We start from the raw sequence: 17,551 nt of genomic DNA, 5'->3' as shown, positions 1-17,551 counted from the left end.
CTGCTGAACAGTCATGTGTGTTTGATGATTGAAAGCTCCCTCCATCCCTGGCATCACTGCATTTGGCCGCTTGTATGCTGCATGACTGTCTCCATTGAACTACTGATTTTCCACTGCCAGGTCCTGTCCTTCTTTTTATAAGCACTGCTATTTCATCTTAGGCTCAATAATAACAGTGATGCTGCCAAATAACAACAGCAAGAATGCAGTGCTTACATATGCTAGGCAGTACACTTAAAGTTTTATATGTGTTGCCTCATTTCTTCCTGACCACCACCTTATATGATATACATTTTAACAAGGACCTTCCATTTAATGGTAGCTACCCTTTCTTGAGCAATCACTGTAAGCCAGACATTTTGCTAGGCTGTACATGTATTAAATGTAATCCTTACAGACATGTGAAGTAGGTATTTTATCCCCAATTTATAGAAGAGGGAACTGAGAAAAAAAAAGAGGCTAAATGACTAGGTTTACACAGAGAGCAAACTGATTAAATCTCAGGGTCTACACTCTCAGTTCACAGTTAAATAGGCTGGTCTATTCCTAAGACCCCTGCCTTACACTCCCACTAGAACCTAGGACCCCCGTAGACGAGTCTAGCCCAGGCCCTGGTTTCTGCCTTATTGAATTGTGTCTGAATATGATATTCATATACGGGGAGTTTGAGCTATAGTACTTGCTCATAGATTGTATATGTTCTTCAGTTCCTTTGCTGTTCACTCATTCATGTATCCATTCATCTACTTGTTTGGCATCTATTTATCGGGTGCTCAATCTACCTTCAGCTTTGTGCAAGGACTAGGGAATCGAGACTAGAAAAGCACAGCTTGGAGACAGACATGCAATCAAATACCATGGTCTAACAACAGACATAATAAAGGAGAGGAGCCTGAATTTGTGAGTCAGGGCCAACAGACAGGGGCTAGTGCTTGAATTGGGTCATAAAGGATGACCCAGGGGAGGCACTTCAATCAGAGGCAAGAGAATTTGGAAGGAGCATATGACAAGTTCAGGGAGCAACAATAGGTTCAGCAAGTGCTGGGATTGAGGCAGGAGATGAGAGAGACGGCACAGGAGGTCAGGAACCAGATCACTAGGGGCCGTGCATATCTTGCTGTAGAGTGTGGGTTCAAATGAAATCTTCAGATGAAGCCTGCTATTCCTCCACTACATAGAATTTATATTAGTAGACAGTAGAAACCACATCTTGTAATTTTGGGGAAATATCCCCTAGAGCACCAAGTTAATATTACTTATATAATGGAGTCCCAGGATTTCTTGTTGAATGGGAATTTATAATTTCTTAATATGTATTTGCTTAGCAAATGCCCAGAGAGATAACACTATAACACACCCTATCATGTTTGAAATATTCTTTAATTCTTTCTCTCTTTCTGGTCAGCCTAAAAACACTGAAAAGTAGATAGCCTGAGAGATCTGTCTGAAAGGCTTACTGATTTTAAATGATGTGTGGAATTATCAGGGGTTAGTGCACACACAAATACCTCTCTGCTCGGGAAGTTTACCTCCTGTGACGAATTTGATCTTCACCCCGTAAATTCAATCTTACCTCCTGTGACGAATTTGATCTTCACCCCGTAAATTCAATCTGTTGACTTGCTTATTTACATTATTTCTGATTATAGTTTTGGAAATCATTTAGAAAATGATAGTTACTAAAAGAAAAGACCAGGGGAAGTTTTAGGACCAAGTGCTTTATTTCTTGTTTCCTAATAAAACCTGATAGCTGCAAAGTTTTGTTGTATTAGGTACTCACTGAAAGAAATATCTGCATTTTCTCACTTCTGCATGTTTTAGTTTGTCTCAGAATTCCCTCAGTGCCAGTCTTTCAACAGGCTGGGGCATTACTCCTGGTTAACCAGCTTTCCCATTTTCTCTGCAGATGCCTACACCCTGCCAAAGGCAGTATAAGGCATCATGACTCAGGAGACAAAAGAAAAGATGAACACAAGGTTTCTAATGCATCTCCCCTTCTACCCCCAGCTGTGGAGGCTGAGAATGGGGAATTTGTTCTTTGGAGTAACTGAATGTCAAATGCTTTCTTGCTTTCAATGTGGTCCGTCATCTTAGAGCTCATTATTTCTTTAAACGTATCTAAAGATCACTTGGTAATTTCACCTTCTTATGCAACTTAAGTACAAGAAAAAAGGTGCTTAGGGTGTTCCAGAGTGTTTGATCCCAAGCTTTCATGTTGTCTCATGCCTCTCCTTGCACTGGTATGAGATAAAAGGAATCCAGCTGTTTTCTTGTTAAAGATCAAGGTGATCAGGATGGCGATTCAGGACATAACTATGATCGCTGCAGGGAGAGGAGAGGCTGTGTGATGTTTTCCTATTAGGCACAGTATGTCAGATGTATGTAGCTGTCAGAATGGGTCATTTTATGCCTATTTGTGATTTCTCTGCTGTTGTTTCTGTTGCCAGTTTTAAATTCCTGGCATCATCCTCAGTAGAACTGAACAAGGGCTGTTATGAGTGGTCCATTCCAATGGTAAGAGAATAGCTAATGTTTCAGATTCTTACTATGTTGCTGCGCTGTTCTTCACAAGTATTAACTTTACTCTTTATCCTCACAATAATGCTGTGAGATAGAAGATTTTATTCTCATTTTACAGGTGAGAAAACTGAGACACAAGGAGTTTAAGTAACTTACCCAGGTTACATTGCTCATAAGTGTTGGTGTAGCTGGAATTTAAACCCAAATAACTATGCCAGGAATAGGATGAGGTAAGAGAGGAACCCAGGGCACAAAATTTAAGGAAGCACTCTCTCTCAGTCTCTTGGAAGTGCAGGGTTCAAGCTTGAGAGTAAGTGCCTCCTTAAATTGTGTGCCCAAGGCACTTCTTTGCTGTTAGCCATACTTCAGTCCCAGCCTTGTAAATAACCTTGGTTTGGAGCCTGGGTAGTATTAACCTTCATACCGCCTGTCTCTCTGGTCCTGGCCCTTATGGATCAGAGTCAGCCTTCAATGAGGAAGTAGATTGAAGAGGCTGAAGAGGGGTCTGTAGGTGCTGAAGAGACTAGCAGAGATAAAGGCCTAAGTAGGTATCTTTAGATTTCTCCCTTGCTCTTGGCTGGGCATTCTTCTCTTGCACTATATTCCCTGCCACTCTTCTCTTTGATGGCTTTGTCTCACCCCATCCCACTCCAGTACAGGAAGGAATAAAGATACTCTTCACTTGAGAGGTAAATCTCTGCATCCCATAGAGAAAGCATTAGAACAGCATCACAGCGTATGGTATATCATCAGTCAGGCCCGGCTGCCCCCAAGTACCTTATTTCATCTTGTCAAGTCCAGACACACTCTGAAATGTGTGTTGGGGTCAAAGATAATCCAAGAATACATGTCTATACGGCATCTCAGGATCTTAGAACAGGGTCTGGTGAAGGGAAGTCAACTAGCCTTAGAGAAAAGGAATGGGTGCCCAAGATTTCAGGGCTATTACCCTGAAATAGCAGTGAGAATTCTTTTCTTTCCCAAACACTGTACTCTTGAAAATCCTTTAGTACATGTGGTAGGTTTTGAAAGGTACCAGACTTTTCCAGTTAGCTGACAAATGGCGAAATAATCAGTATATCGTTAGAACAAAGAGGTCCTTCTGTTCAGTCCTGTAGAACCCAAGACTTAGGAAACCACTGGGACTAGAGGCACTAGAGGCTGACAACACAGGAATTATCTCTGGTACTCTTCAGAGATGGACCAACCTACCCCTTGACTCAACAGGCCATAGAATAAGCACCTGCGAGCTATTTTGAACATGTGTGGAGGGCCAGCAGCAGCTGGGGTTATAGTTGAAATGAAGGATGGTGAATGTTATGATCTGGTAGCTTTTTAAAGCTTCTCAGCATCACACTGGAAAGTTCCTGACAGTTCTTCTAGACAAATTTTAACAGTGAATTCCCAGCAGACTGGTTGATGCTGCCTTCTCATCTCTTATAGACATCATGTCAACAGAGCCAAATGGGAAGGACCTCATCACATGGACAAGTCCAGCAGCACTAAGCCAAAGGAAGAACTGAACTGTGAACAAGCATCACTTGCCTCTTTGATCAGGTTCATAAATCTGGGTCCAAGGCGCCATGGCTTGTGTCGATGGCACTGCAGGGAGCTGACAGTCAGCTGGGAAGCCCGGTGGGAGGCAATGGCCACCATGTACACAGCATCATACATCAGAGCCGCTTCAGTCTGTGGAGGAAGACACATACCACATCTTCAATTCCACCTTTGCTTAGCTTCCTTTACCTGTGTAATCACTCTGCCTGCTTCCTTATCTTCTATTTTTCTGATCTCAGCAGCCATTTATTTTCCAGCTGAACACCTGTCATTCTCCAATAGCTATTTTTCTCTAAAATAATACCTCATATGCCAGAAAAAATTGTAGTCATGGCTCTGCTTTGTTTTAAGTTCTTATAAAGAAAAAAGAAACAGAACTTGGATCAGCCACAAAAGACTTGACTCAGGGAACAAATATTTTTGGAGTGTCTTATGGTAAGCCCAGTGTTAAGATCAACTACATTGAGTTAGAGGTTCAATATTTCAATATTGGATTCTGTTTCTCAGTATTTACCTATCTATCAGTCTATTTACTTGTTTATATTTGGTAGAAAGAAAGTGCTGTGAGTAAAATTAACATGTGATTTTCAGATAAGGATACTCATGTTAGGACACTTCCATTTACCAGAGTCAAGAATGTTGTAGTCATAGAGTGAAATTCAACGGCAGATTTGAAGAGACCTTCTGAAGAACAGACATGTGGAACTTCCTCAGAAAATATGTACTCTTGTTAGCACTTACTTTCCTGATAGAGATTATAAGTAGTCATTCCTTTGGGGAGCTGGACATATTCTTCAACTCCTCATGAAATTTCTCTCATTTGCAAAATTTCACATAATACTCTCAGCATTTTATAAAATATACTGCCCTGTGGTTTTCTTTAAGGATAAAATCTTATAATACCTTCATATTTTACTTGAGGATTTTCATAGCAACTTCAAATATATTAGCTCATTTGAAATTCTCAACAACCCCACAAAATAAGCAGAATAGATGGATTAAACTATTTATTATGTAGGAAATTGACCTCCAGACAGTATATTGATTTGTGTAAGGTCATACATATAGCCAGTAATTGGGTAGTTAAACCAAGAATCTAGGTCTTATAATGAAGACTATCATGCGGTTTTCCGAAATCAGTTGATTTATTCAACATATATTTATTCATCATTTATTGAACATGTCTTGATGGAGGTAGAAAGAGAAAATAAGGGGGACTACATATTGCATTCTATTAATCTTTGAGTCCAGAGAATATCTCTACTTTGAATACTTATTATCCTGTGCAATCTCTATCACTGCATTTTCCATATACTATACTTATAGTTATTGTTTTTACATCTCTTTCTTGATAAAAGTGCTCAACTTCATTTTTTAGTGGCTAGCACAGTTTTGGCACATAAAAGTTGTTTAATAAATGTTTGCTGAATGAATTAATGTTATTTAATGCTTAAAATAAAATACACTTTTGTGAAAACGGTATAATCCCAAGGTTTTATGATGTATTTCTAAGATTAATTGCTTCACTCATACTTAATATGAGTGATATATAGAAGTTGTGACGGTGATAATTGTTAAAGCTTAAAAATATTCTGATCATTTCAGTTCAAGTCTGATATAATCCATTTTATAGATCAGAAAACTGAAGTTCAGGGAAATTAAGTGACTAGTCTAAGGCTAATCTATTGACAGAATGAGACTGTTAAAAATGTAATCTATCATAATAGCTGGCATTTATTGAGCACTCATATGTCAGGTGCTATTTCAAATATTTTGCAAACATTTAATCTTCACCATAACTTCTACTTTATGGATGAAGAATTGACAAGGTTGAATGCAGGAAGCTGGTGTTAGAGTTTATGCTCTCAACCACAAAGCTGAACTGCTTCTAAACCAACTATTTGTCTGGTGATTTAATGATTATAATAATAAGTCAACAGTGGTCAATATCCATTGATGATTAACTACATGCCAGGCACTATAAGCATTTTACAAGTTGTCTCCTTTAATTACTGAAGTTAAACATTTGACGTAGGTATTGTCCCCATTTTACAGACAGAGAAATTGAGGCTTGGAGATATAGGAAACAACTTTAATAACTTGCCTAAAGTTATGTAGCCAGTAAAGCAAGGAATAAAGATTCCATCTCAGGATGAAAGTTTAGATTTCAGAGCTCATGCCCTTAACCACTAGCTATGGGGACCTGGACCTTTTTAACAGTGTAATATGCCTTTTTGAAACACTTTTGTATATATATTCACTAACTGGCTGATTGATTTGATAGAGGAGTGTGAGGAGAAAAATTCCAATGATCTAACTTTTTCATGAACTTAACATAGAGACTAGGATTTTAACTTTCTTTGTCAAGGCTGTCTCTACACTGGGCCAGGTAATAACAAGGTTCAAAACTATAGGCCTGACCAGTGCTTTCCAAATTCAAGGAAAAAAAACATTTATTCTTAAACTATGCTTCCCCTTGTCATAAAGTGTTTTCTTAAATTGAGGAGATATTTAAGTATTTTATAGCACAAATGAACTACCACTGAATTTCCTCCCCCTTTCAGTTTTATGCTGGAGACCTGCTTACCAAACAGCAACTCTCAAGTCATTTTAGGTAAATGTAAAAAAAAAAACTGGCTTGTGTTTCAAATATGTTTGTGTTCACATTTTATTTGCATCTAAAGCCTGGAAGAGACCACAGTGCTCAACGCCTGTAAGAGAATCTTTTTGCAACAACATGTATCATGAAACAGGCATATTGAAAGTGGGCTTCTTGCTAATGCACAACGTTTTGGTTATTACAATGATGTGCAATAAAGGATTAACTCAGAGGGCTCAGGATACTCAATCTCTGCACATTCTGAAGAAAGGACTAGCCTTTGACTGGCTTCTGGAAGATTATCTCCTTAAAATATCCTGCCTGATCAGAGTATCGTTGTATCCCTGTAACCCTGTTTTTTAAAGTCAGTATTTTTTCTCTAATTAAATTTATGTTTCTTAAATCTGAAGTCAAAAATTTTGGACTTAGACATGGCCTACTTCTTCTCATTTTCAGATTTGGATGTGTTTTGACATAATAATATTCTTTGAGGATATTTTTAGTGTATGACGTTCTAAGAAATTCTTAATAGTTAAAACTTTGAAAAGGAAAATAGATAAGCAGGTGGAAAGTAAAAATACATGTTAGAAAAATTCCTATATTATATATTCGTATGTGCATCTGTGTATGTATGTGGCACACAGAAAAATATGACTATAAAGGGCTACAGGGAAATTCACTTTGGAGAATGGTGGGATAATGCGTGTGATTTAGGAGAAAGAAATTCTATTATTGTAGGGTATTACTTAAATATTAATAGTGGTTATTCTATGGCTAATTTTTCAAATAATATTATTACTTTAGAATAATCTCTCTCTTTACTACTCATGTCCATTTCTCATTTATAGAAGCTGTCTTTGAACTTTTGCAGTATTATTTCAGGCCTACATGAATATTTTTCATTTAATATCTTGAGTCTTAGTAGACCTCAATTCATATTTATTTAGTACATTAATTCCTTTATTAAATACATATTTACTGAAGATCTGCTTTGTGCCAGACCTCTCCTAGTGCTGGGAATAGAGCAGAACACAAAAGGACAAACTCTCCAGCATCATGGAGTTTATGTTGTTATAGTGGATGACAACGAATGAATATAAATATGACATATTGTCATAAGGGCTACAGAGAAAGGTAAAGCAGGTTAGGGGAGGGGGAATAACAGGAAGGGGACTACTATATTAGGTAGCAGGTTCATAGAAGGCTTCTCTGGTGAGGTAGCATTTGAGCAAACCTGAAGAGGGGAAGGTTCTAGGCAATGTAAGCAGCAAATCCTGGAGATGCCAGAATGAATGGAATGCTGGACCTGAGATATATAGGCCCAGTGGAATTGAAACCAAAGGACTTTTTAACTTTAAGGTAGAGAAGAAAGAGTTTGAGTACAGAGGCAATTTGAGAACGAAGACCTGTTAGCACTGGGCCCGGGCTTGGGGACTTGGTGTGTGCTCTCCTGACTCAATGTTCAGTCCGTTGGATGCCCTTATACTTGTCCTTTAACCTTTCTGTGACTCTGTTTCTATATTCCCATATTAGCCGCCTCTACTAGAAGCAAAAAGGAAACATTGAACTGCAAAATGGACTCTTTGGATAAAGATCAACACTATGCTTCAGAGGATCAATTTCTGTGCTCTATCTGCATGACGATGGGAGCCGACTACTAGTGGGCAACTGAGTGCTACCACTTTTTTTGACTAATAATGTCATGCCCTAACATAGCTACTGTACCCAATTTTAGACAGTACAATTTTACTGTACCGTCTTCTGTCCTAATAAATCCCCATTTCCTTTTTATAGTTTATTATAATAACAATAACAGCAATAATAACAGAGACCCCTCTGGTTAGATGAAAAGACAATGAGAAACTCTAGACCGAATGGGATCTCTCATCCACTGGGACTTAGCTCTGCCATGCTTCCTGTCCATAGGACCACTGGGCCTGATTGGGTGAGAATGGAATGGCTCTATCTCCCTCATTCAGTGGTTTGCCTCATCTCAGTCAATATGTACAAACTGTTGTGTCAGCTCAGTATAACTGAAGGGAACAGACATTTCTTTGCTGCATTAAGCCATACTTGTGATGAATATTTAATGTTTGTCGTGAATCCACAATCTGTGCTAATATTGCTCCAAACTATAACACTTTTAGGCATACATACCAAGCATAGGTAAAAATCTCATCCTGTGATAGAGATCTTGTTTGGGAGGTGGGGTTGGGGAATGGGCAGAAGATTTTGAATCATATTTGAACACACTGGAATTATAAATCCAGCAGGAAAAAAAAAAAAAATTAGCACCTCTTTCTCTCTCGCTCACTCGCTCCCTCTCCCTCCTTTTCTCTCTCTTTCTTTAGCTTTTCTTCTTCCTTTTCAGAAGTCTAGAATTTCCCTGGGTATTCTCTACTTATTCTTATTCAAAGCAATGTTTCAAATCATCCTAAGACTCATTTGTACCCAAATGCTTTCTATCATTATCCTTCAGATCTCTTTGTGTATTTTGAGTTATTTCAGGTTTAAAAAAACAGAGACCTTGAACATGGGATCCTCCAGAACCACTTCATTTATTCTTTTTTTGTCATTTGTACCTCATTTAAAAAAGGTAGAAAAAGAAGAGAAATCCCAAGTTTATTTCTCTGTGCGATGATACCTTTCAGTTACCAGTAAATTGCATCTTAAAAGCAATAGTGTTTCTCCTGATGATGGGAACAGAGAATGAAATACTATGCCAATTTAAAATGCTATTACCTGCCCACATTCCCAATATCTTTTCCTTTGGATGACACTGTTCCGGCACAGAAATCTTTTTTTTTAAAATTTCCTGCAATTTTCTTCCATCACACGGGGAGCTTCATTAGAGAATAAAGCAAGGGTAGGTGCATTTGACAACAAGAGACAAATGATGTTAGTGAGAAGCTCTCTGACGAGGCAGTTTGCAATTTATCTGTTCAGCAGAGTACCTGTCTCTCCTTAGGAGGCAGGCTTGGCATCTGCTTCAAGAGCGACATATGGCTGGTATAAAGCACTGTCAGTGTCTGCAAAGGTGTGCCTCCATGTACCCAGGATGGGAAGAATGTGAACACATCAACTCTACGGAAATCCAGATTTTTCCACATGCACTTCTACTTGCTGAGGTGTAGCAGAAGCGAGGAAGGCAAGCTGGTTCTGCACAACCTTTATAGGCAATTGCTCCTCTCTTTCCCTCCCTCATTCCCAAGGTCACATTCCCAGGGGCAGCCCTCTCCCCACTTACCCTTGCTTTTGTTTATGTTTTGTCTCCATTTGGCTGACAGTGGTGGCTACTTCTGTTAACTTTTTTATCTGAGGCCATTACTCTCAGGAAGCTGAAAATAGTAGTTTTTGATAGTAGCCATGCACAGGCTTTCAAAATAGTAAGTCCCCTACATATGAACCTTCAAGTTGTGAACTTTCAAAGATTCAAACGTGTGTTTCATCAATGTCAGGCATGAGTGAAATTGAAGTTTGCTCTCCGTCTCCTATTGCTGATGATCTGTCAGCTCTACCATCTCCTACCTCCTCTCCCATCTCCAGTCAGTAACTCTTCTTGCCTGTTCACTCTATGCCAGCGTCTGTATGCCAGCTGTTGGACTGTACTACTGTACTTTTCAAGGTACTGTACTGTAAGATTAAAAATGTTTCCTTTATTTTTTTGTGTTTGTTTGTTTTCTATGTATTATTTCTGTGAAAAGTATTATAAATCTATTATAGTACAGTATTATATAGACTATTGTGTTAGCTGGGTACCAAGGCAAACTTTGTTGGACTTACGAACGAATTAGACTTATGAACGTGCTCTTGGAAGGGAACTCGTTCATATGTAGGGGACTTACTGTACATAAAATGTTTTCTCCTCTTCTCATACAAGTCAAGTCACAGGTTATAACACTTTTTTCTCTCACTATTGAAAGCATATAAGATTCCTTTTTCTTTTGCGGTACGTGGGCCTCTCACTGTTGCGGCCTCTCCTGTTGCAGAGCACAGGCTCTGGACGCGCAGGCTCAGCGGCCATGGCTCACAGGCTTAGCCGCTCCGCGGCATGTGGGATCTTCCCGGACCAGAGCACGAACCCGTGTCCCCTGCATCGGCAGGCGGACTCTCAACCACTGTGCCACCAGGGGAGCCCAAGCATATGAGATTCTTAACCTAACCCCTAAGGAAGTCAAACATCATCTCAAGTGATTTTATTTTAAAACTACTTACTGTCATCATGCCATCCAAAAGGCCAGTCCCAGGCCTGGGTGGGGCCTGCAGTCTCTCCATGGACCACTTCTCAATGATGGATGACACGTGAGGATTGTCAACATTAAGCAGCCGAAACCCGGTCATATTTACACCACTGTACCTATAGAGTTCCAGATCCAAAGCAAATAAGTCCTGTGCAGTATTAAAAATGATAAAAGTAGAAAGAGTTAACATTTTCTGTGCTTTTTAGGCAAAAGAGAACTAATGATTGCAGAAGCAACAAATGATTAAAACAAGAATGGAAGCCATCATCACACTGGTTCTATAAAAGAACATTTCCTCTTGTTTTTCACTTGCATGCTGCCTGACAAACTCTAAGTAATCAGTTTTCAATTTCATCCTTTTTTTTTTTTTTTTGCAATACCGTTAAAGTTGGTATAAGCCAAGAACAAGAATTTAGCTGCCAATAATTAGTATGCCCTTGGGAACAGGATGTGACATTCCAAGAAGCTAGAGAATTCTGTTCCTAGGATATAGTCTGGGGAATTGAAAGGGATCTTTGTGTCAATTTGATTCATTGCTTTTATTTTCTAGATGAGGAAACTGAGGTTCTGAGTTGTGATGTGACTGGCCTGAGAATGATCCACTTGTCAGTGGTAGTACCACCCTTCTCCCTCATAACTTGCTGCCCCAGGCTGCCTTGAATCTTGCAAAGGAGGTGAAGTTTGGAACTTGCATATACATTTGACTGAAAGATAACTTTCAGCAAAAAAAATCAAAAAACAAAACATTCCCTTGCTCACTGAAAATAACCTATGTCCCATATAATGAGAGCATAAAGAATGCCTGGGGCAAATAAGTCCTGAGCAATATTAAAAATGATAAAAGTAGAGAGAGTTAACATTTTCACAAGCTTAGGATAAGAACCAAAGTGTTCTCTTCAGAGAATAAACTGGAGCCTATGGTTGTGTTGATGTATCTTAACAGTAGTATTTGTTCCCTTTTAGATAATGTTGCAGGGAAAAAACTTGAACCCACCCTAGTATTTTCCATTACAGGTGAAGCTGAGTGTAAACCAGAAGTTTATGTTGGCTCATATTTAAAATAGACTTAACTGATAATTTCAACTTTTTCCTGTAAAGAAATGTTAGACACTGAAACATATCATTAAAATATCTCACATTTATGAATAAACCAAACTTTCAAAATAGCATTTAACAGTTAATAAAAGAGAAAAACTTCCATAAAAATTACTTACCAATGTAACTGCTTTATGAAAGAACAATACAAAACAGTACATTATTTGTGATGATAATGGTTACTAAAGAGAAGTAGCTTCAGAAACACTCCATGATTTATATGTGCAGAAGATGCATATAGATTTATTCTTTTGAATAACTCTTTTCTACATCACTAGTTCCTCCCAAGATAACTTTGGATTAGACTGTAGAACTATAAGAATGCATCTCCAAACTCGCTCATGTAAGAAAATGTATACTGCCTTTTAAATTGTTATATTTATTTCCCTTGCACTAATTTTTTCTTTAAGTTTCATTAATACTCATGAGCAAGAATGGTAGGAATATAAAAGCAAAGCATGGCAGAATGCAGATAAACCCAAAGGAAATTGCTTAAAGAATCAAATTTAAAGAATAAGACCCAAGGAAGAATGATTCCTTTGGCACACTCAATGAATAGAAGGAAAGTTACTCAAGATACAGGGGGTTCAGACAGAAACTTCCAGGATGAATATTGAATCCCTTATTAATTCAACAGTACAAAAATACAATGTGCTAAAATGGATACATTAAGCATGTGCAAAATTAGCTTGATTTCAAAATTGTTTCTATGCAGTATACAATATGGAAAATTTGAGTCCCAATATTCAACATCCCCTTGTTAGTGGAGGATGAGGAAAGCAAGAGCGTGAGGGCAACTGGTTTGTCCTTCCATTGAAGACCAACCTTCTTAGGTTTCTTTGTTTATATTTTTCTCAAATTTCAATGAAGCCAACTCAACTGGTGTGTACACCTGGGAAGGATAGGAAGTTCTAAGGCAGATGGCAATCTCAGCTTGAGTAAGACCTACGTGTTCATGGTGATAGGGAAAGGACCATATTTGTGATCAGAGTAAGATACTTTCCAGTTCTCAGGGTCTCCCTCAACAGTTCTGACAGAGGACCTGATCAGGATGTCAATGAAGGAGGGAAGACCATGGAAACTTTAGTTCAGGAATTTCTGCCCTGCATCCCACTCCCTAGCTCCAAGCTCAGGAGCAGTGATAATTTTGACAACTGCCCCAAAGCATTTGTCTCATGGCATCCTCTGCAGCCCTTCATGCTCTTAGAAATACTTGAGTTAGGAGTGGAATTTACTACTTCTAGAAGTATGCGTATAGTAGCTGCCTGATCCTTGTTCCAAATTCTTTGATTTCCCTAACATACTAGCCTGCCTTGCCAATTTTATTTGGTAAAATGATACTCTTACTGAATCTCCCAAAATCTGGGTAGATTTTAGTCGACACACTTTTATAGGTTAGAAATGGAGGTTGGCTCTGTGTTTTCTTCTCACGTAAAAGAGTGGAGTGTATGTGTTGGGAGGGGTGTATTGTGTGTGTGTGTGTGTGTGTGTGTGTGTGTGTGTGTGTGTGGCGAGAGCTATCACATCATTTTGATTTGTTAACTGCCTAAATCATTCTCCTTGATCTGATAATCTGTCAAAATTTAAAGTTGTATAGTTTCTTTTGAATTTCTCCAGCTTAGAGCCATGATTTTTCTTATGATGAAAAATGTTCAATGTGGAAAGCATCTCCCAAGCTCTTTATCTTGATGGTCTTCAAAACACCTGACAGGTGAATCTTGGCTAACCCAGCTATCCACTGGACACAGGTGGGGAAATCACATCAGATCAAAGAATGCCAAGATACACTTCAGTGTGCCCTCTAATGTATATAGAAAATGTAGATGATTCTTCTTTATTAATAGTTTGTACTTTGGCAGTTTCTATTTAATGAAAGCTTGATTTTAATTCTTTTCTGGGTGCACTTGCATTGACGCTAGTTAAGAAAGGAAAAAGAAAGAAAGAAAGAAAGAAAGAAAGAAAGAAAGGAAGAAAGAAAGAAAGAGGGAAGGAAGGAAGAAAGAAGAAAGAAACAAAGAAAGAAAAGGAAAGAAAGAATGAAAGAAAGAAAGAAAGGAAGGAAGACACCTGCTGTTCAGCATTTCTGGATTTAGAGGGTTCTTAGGAAAGTAAAACAAATCTCCATGACAATAACTTGCCTTGACACTGGTGGGGCTGATTTAAAAATAACTGAAGATTTTTTTTTATAGTGTGGAATACATTTCCACCAGATATGCTTACCAGGGTGGTGAAAAAGTAATGATAGTACTCAGTCATCATGCCCATGAACAGGATCTGCAAAAGAGAAATAAGAGAAGAATCAGAAACAGAATTATAATAAGAAATAGATAATTAGTAGGTTGACTGCAATAGCTTGGAGACATAGAATAGGAAGGGGCTTTGGAAATCCATAGACTCAGTAGATCAGAAACCTGAGACAAACCAATGATTGATGTGGAGCTAGGATCCAGGCCACTGACCTCCATCCAATGCACTTTCAGTATGCTATGTTTGACCTTCATGGAAGTAATTGGCCTGATGATCAAATTTAAAAATAGTTTATGCTCAACAAATTTTATATCTGGAGTTGTCCATAATGGCAGAGAGTTTTGCCTTTCCTACTCCCTGGGTTTCTGAGTAATCCCATGCTTAGATATATATTTTATTGATCTCCTTAGCTTTAGTACTTATCATAATGCCTCAGAGTAAAACTCATTAAATGTTAAATTGGCAATACTGATATGTAGATATATTTAAATGAGGATTTATAAATATGTATATCTCGGAAACCCTTCTCTCTACCCCTTTCCCATCTTATCCCATAGAGTGAGTAGGGGAAAAGAGGATTGTTTATAGATAGAAGGATGGGGACTATTTTTATACCAAGTCTCGCTGCCTCTTAATTCTGAGTCTGTTACCTAATTGGGACCCTGACAGTTCCAAACATCCTGTGTATATTGTCTTTATTTGGTGGGGAGGGGCAAAAAGGAGGTAGACAGAAAGGACAGCGGTTCTAGGTAGAGGTAGTTTCTTAAAACTGTGACCTTACTTTTGGATTCCTGAAAATGGTGTCCACTGAGAAGAAACAGTTGCAAATGCTTTGGAGATAAGATATTGTCATCAATCTTTTAAATCAAGAGTATCACCTTCCTTGGTGCAGGTCACAAAGGACTGTTTAAGGGCTGTATTTTTGGTATTTGCATAGAAATGAATGGAGAAGACTCAGAAATGAAACTTTCAAGACAGTTTCCCCCACAACTCTGATATATTCTGGATGCAAATGAGAATCCCCTCTGGAAGTTTTAAAATCAGATATTCTTAGGCTCCATCCCAGAGACATCCAGAATTAGAATTTCTGAGAGTGGAGCTTCTGTATTTCACAGCAGTGGCTGATAATCACTGCTTTATGGAAAACACATCCGTTTGCATTAAGGAGCAAGGACTTTCATAACTTCAGTTGAAGAGATGGATTGAAAAGTTCTTCAGAAAAGCAACACAAGTTATTGAAGGTTTTATAAGGTGTCTAAGATATGTAAACTAGAATGATTTTACATGAAAGGGGATAAAAAATGGAGAGGGTATTTGGAGACGGCTTGTAACATACACAAGCACAGATCTGACATTTCTTATGCCCTTTCTGCTAACATGGAAACCAGAGGACTATTTGGTGAAATTGTAACGTCATGAAGGTAAGACAAATGACAGGAAACTCTCTCTATGAATCATAAGCCCACAGTATGTAAGTCACTCCAATGGTGATAACAAGACCAGGTGCACAAAAGGATTTTTAAAAGGGTAGGATTGCTTTAGGGCCATCAATAACATTGAAAATCATGCGTGGTGAGGTCTTATTAGCTGGTCTCTTATATCACTGGAGCATAAACAGCTAACCTGCTGAGGTCAGTCAGGAATTCAATTTTTCATTTAGATTGTTAGTATAATTGCAGCCAAGACTATCTCTTGAAAGGGAACTGGAAAGTTTTGTGTCAAGATATAGACCTGGACACTGAGGTTTAAAATATTGTTTCTGAAAAAACACAAAGGCACCTGAGTTTCCAGCTTTTCACATGGGCTATTTTTTCTTTTTAAACATTATTGTGGGGGCATTTGATCACCATTTGAGAGTATAGACTTTTTTTTTTAAGCAACCATTCAACTAATTATTATTATTATTATTTATAATTTCTGGAAGCAAATATTCATTTGATATGTCTCTTACTTAATGTTAGAAAAGAAATGCAGTGAATAAATAGCTAATGGACCTGCTTTTGTTGCAGAAAGAATCCTTGGGTCTTCCAGATACACTTTTTATTTGATATACTAGAAGAATCCCCCTTCTTGACTTTCCTACCTAGTGACTGGGTCAGTGCTTCCTGGTTCTTCCCTTGAATTTCCTAGGAATGAAAATTAAGAAACAAGTATAGTCATGGATCACTGAGCTGTCAATTTTATGGACTCTCTAGGACATGGGTGAATGAGAAATTTTTAGATAGAAATAAAGCCAATAGCACCAAAGCTCTTTATAATGGTTCATAGACTGGTTGGGATTGGCTGATCTGCTGTCAAATGGTAGTATACTTTATACTTTATAGCATTCACAGGATGATTTTCTCTCTGCATGTTGGTATTTCGGCTAAAAGTCATTAAGGGTTTATGAAAATGTCATATCAAGATAAATGTCAGTTTTTCAAATAGTGTAATCATGATATGGGGATTTTTAAATGGTTCTTTGCAAAACTGACTTTTTCTTAACAAACACTACCTTGTTTGAATTTTTTTACTGTATTTTGCTGGATTGACCAGGAGGCATTGACTTAGGCAGTGTACACTTTACCAAGACAGTATTACTAGGAACTAGTTCTGGCTCTATTTAAATTATTTTTAATGGTGCAAAACACATCACATCACACACACTAATAAGGAATAAACGTGGCTTCAATACTATTTGTACTGATGGCACGTTCCCCTTAATTGCTTCCACCAATACTTTAACAATGGTTGTTTCTTAACAGAATTATTCTTATTAAATATCCCCTTGAAACCTTATTATTGACATAGATTGATAGACTGTACAAACCTAGCCCTTTCAATAACATTTTATATCTATAGTAGGGATGTATTTAATACCTATTAGTCTTCTTGATTTTGGAAGACCCATAGTGTGGACTTCATTAATGCCATTTCCAATTTCCCAATGTGATGTGATTGTATTTCCTGGCCCCTTGTGCTTGGGTGGAGCCATGAGCTGATTTTGGCCAGGAAGTGGGAAAGATACTGACATATGTCACCCTCCAGAGATCTTACTCACCCTGACAGGTGACTACCATGATTATCAGTGCCAGACAAGCCGTTGTTTTGTTTTTGTTTTTCTGAATAAATACAATTATCTGTTTCATGAATACTTCAAGGTATGTCATGACTTTCTTTTGATTACTAGAGACTTTAGGGTCAAAATTGTGGGTCCTCCATTAGCAACTACTCAGGAACGTAGGGTATATATTCTATGTGCTAATGCCATTCAGCTTTATGTTTTTCTTTAATTTTTCCCTTGGTACTAACT

At 38.1% G+C, this 17,551-nt stretch overlaps 1 protein-coding gene across 2 annotated transcripts in view; it reads right to left on the bottom strand.

The window, feature by feature from the left end:
* The window catches only part of GRIK1 (glutamate ionotropic receptor kainate type subunit 1), a 157,507-nt gene that overhangs the window by 111,701 nt on the left and 28,255 nt on the right, over window positions 1–17,551 (bottom strand). For both annotated transcript variants that reach the window (XM_007471202.1, XM_007471201.1), the window contains exons 4-6: window positions 14,233–14,286; window positions 10,892–11,065; window positions 4,066–4,209 (exon numbers count right to left, since the gene is read on the bottom strand). In XM_007471202.1, the coding sequence (XP_007471264.1) occupies window positions 4,066–4,209; window positions 10,892–11,065; window positions 14,233–14,286 (372 nt within the window). The remainder of the gene's footprint in view (window positions 1–4,065; window positions 4,210–10,891; window positions 11,066–14,232; window positions 14,287–17,551) is intronic.

The sequence above is a fragment of the Lipotes vexillifer genome, unplaced genomic scaffold (genome assembly GCF_000442215.2).
Source record: "Lipotes vexillifer unplaced genomic scaffold, Lipotes_vexillifer_v1.1 scaffold284, whole genome shotgun sequence".
Taxonomy (NCBI): domain Eukaryota; kingdom Metazoa; phylum Chordata; class Mammalia; order Artiodactyla; family Lipotidae; genus Lipotes; species Lipotes vexillifer.
This window is presented reverse-complemented; position numbering and strand designations above follow the sequence as displayed.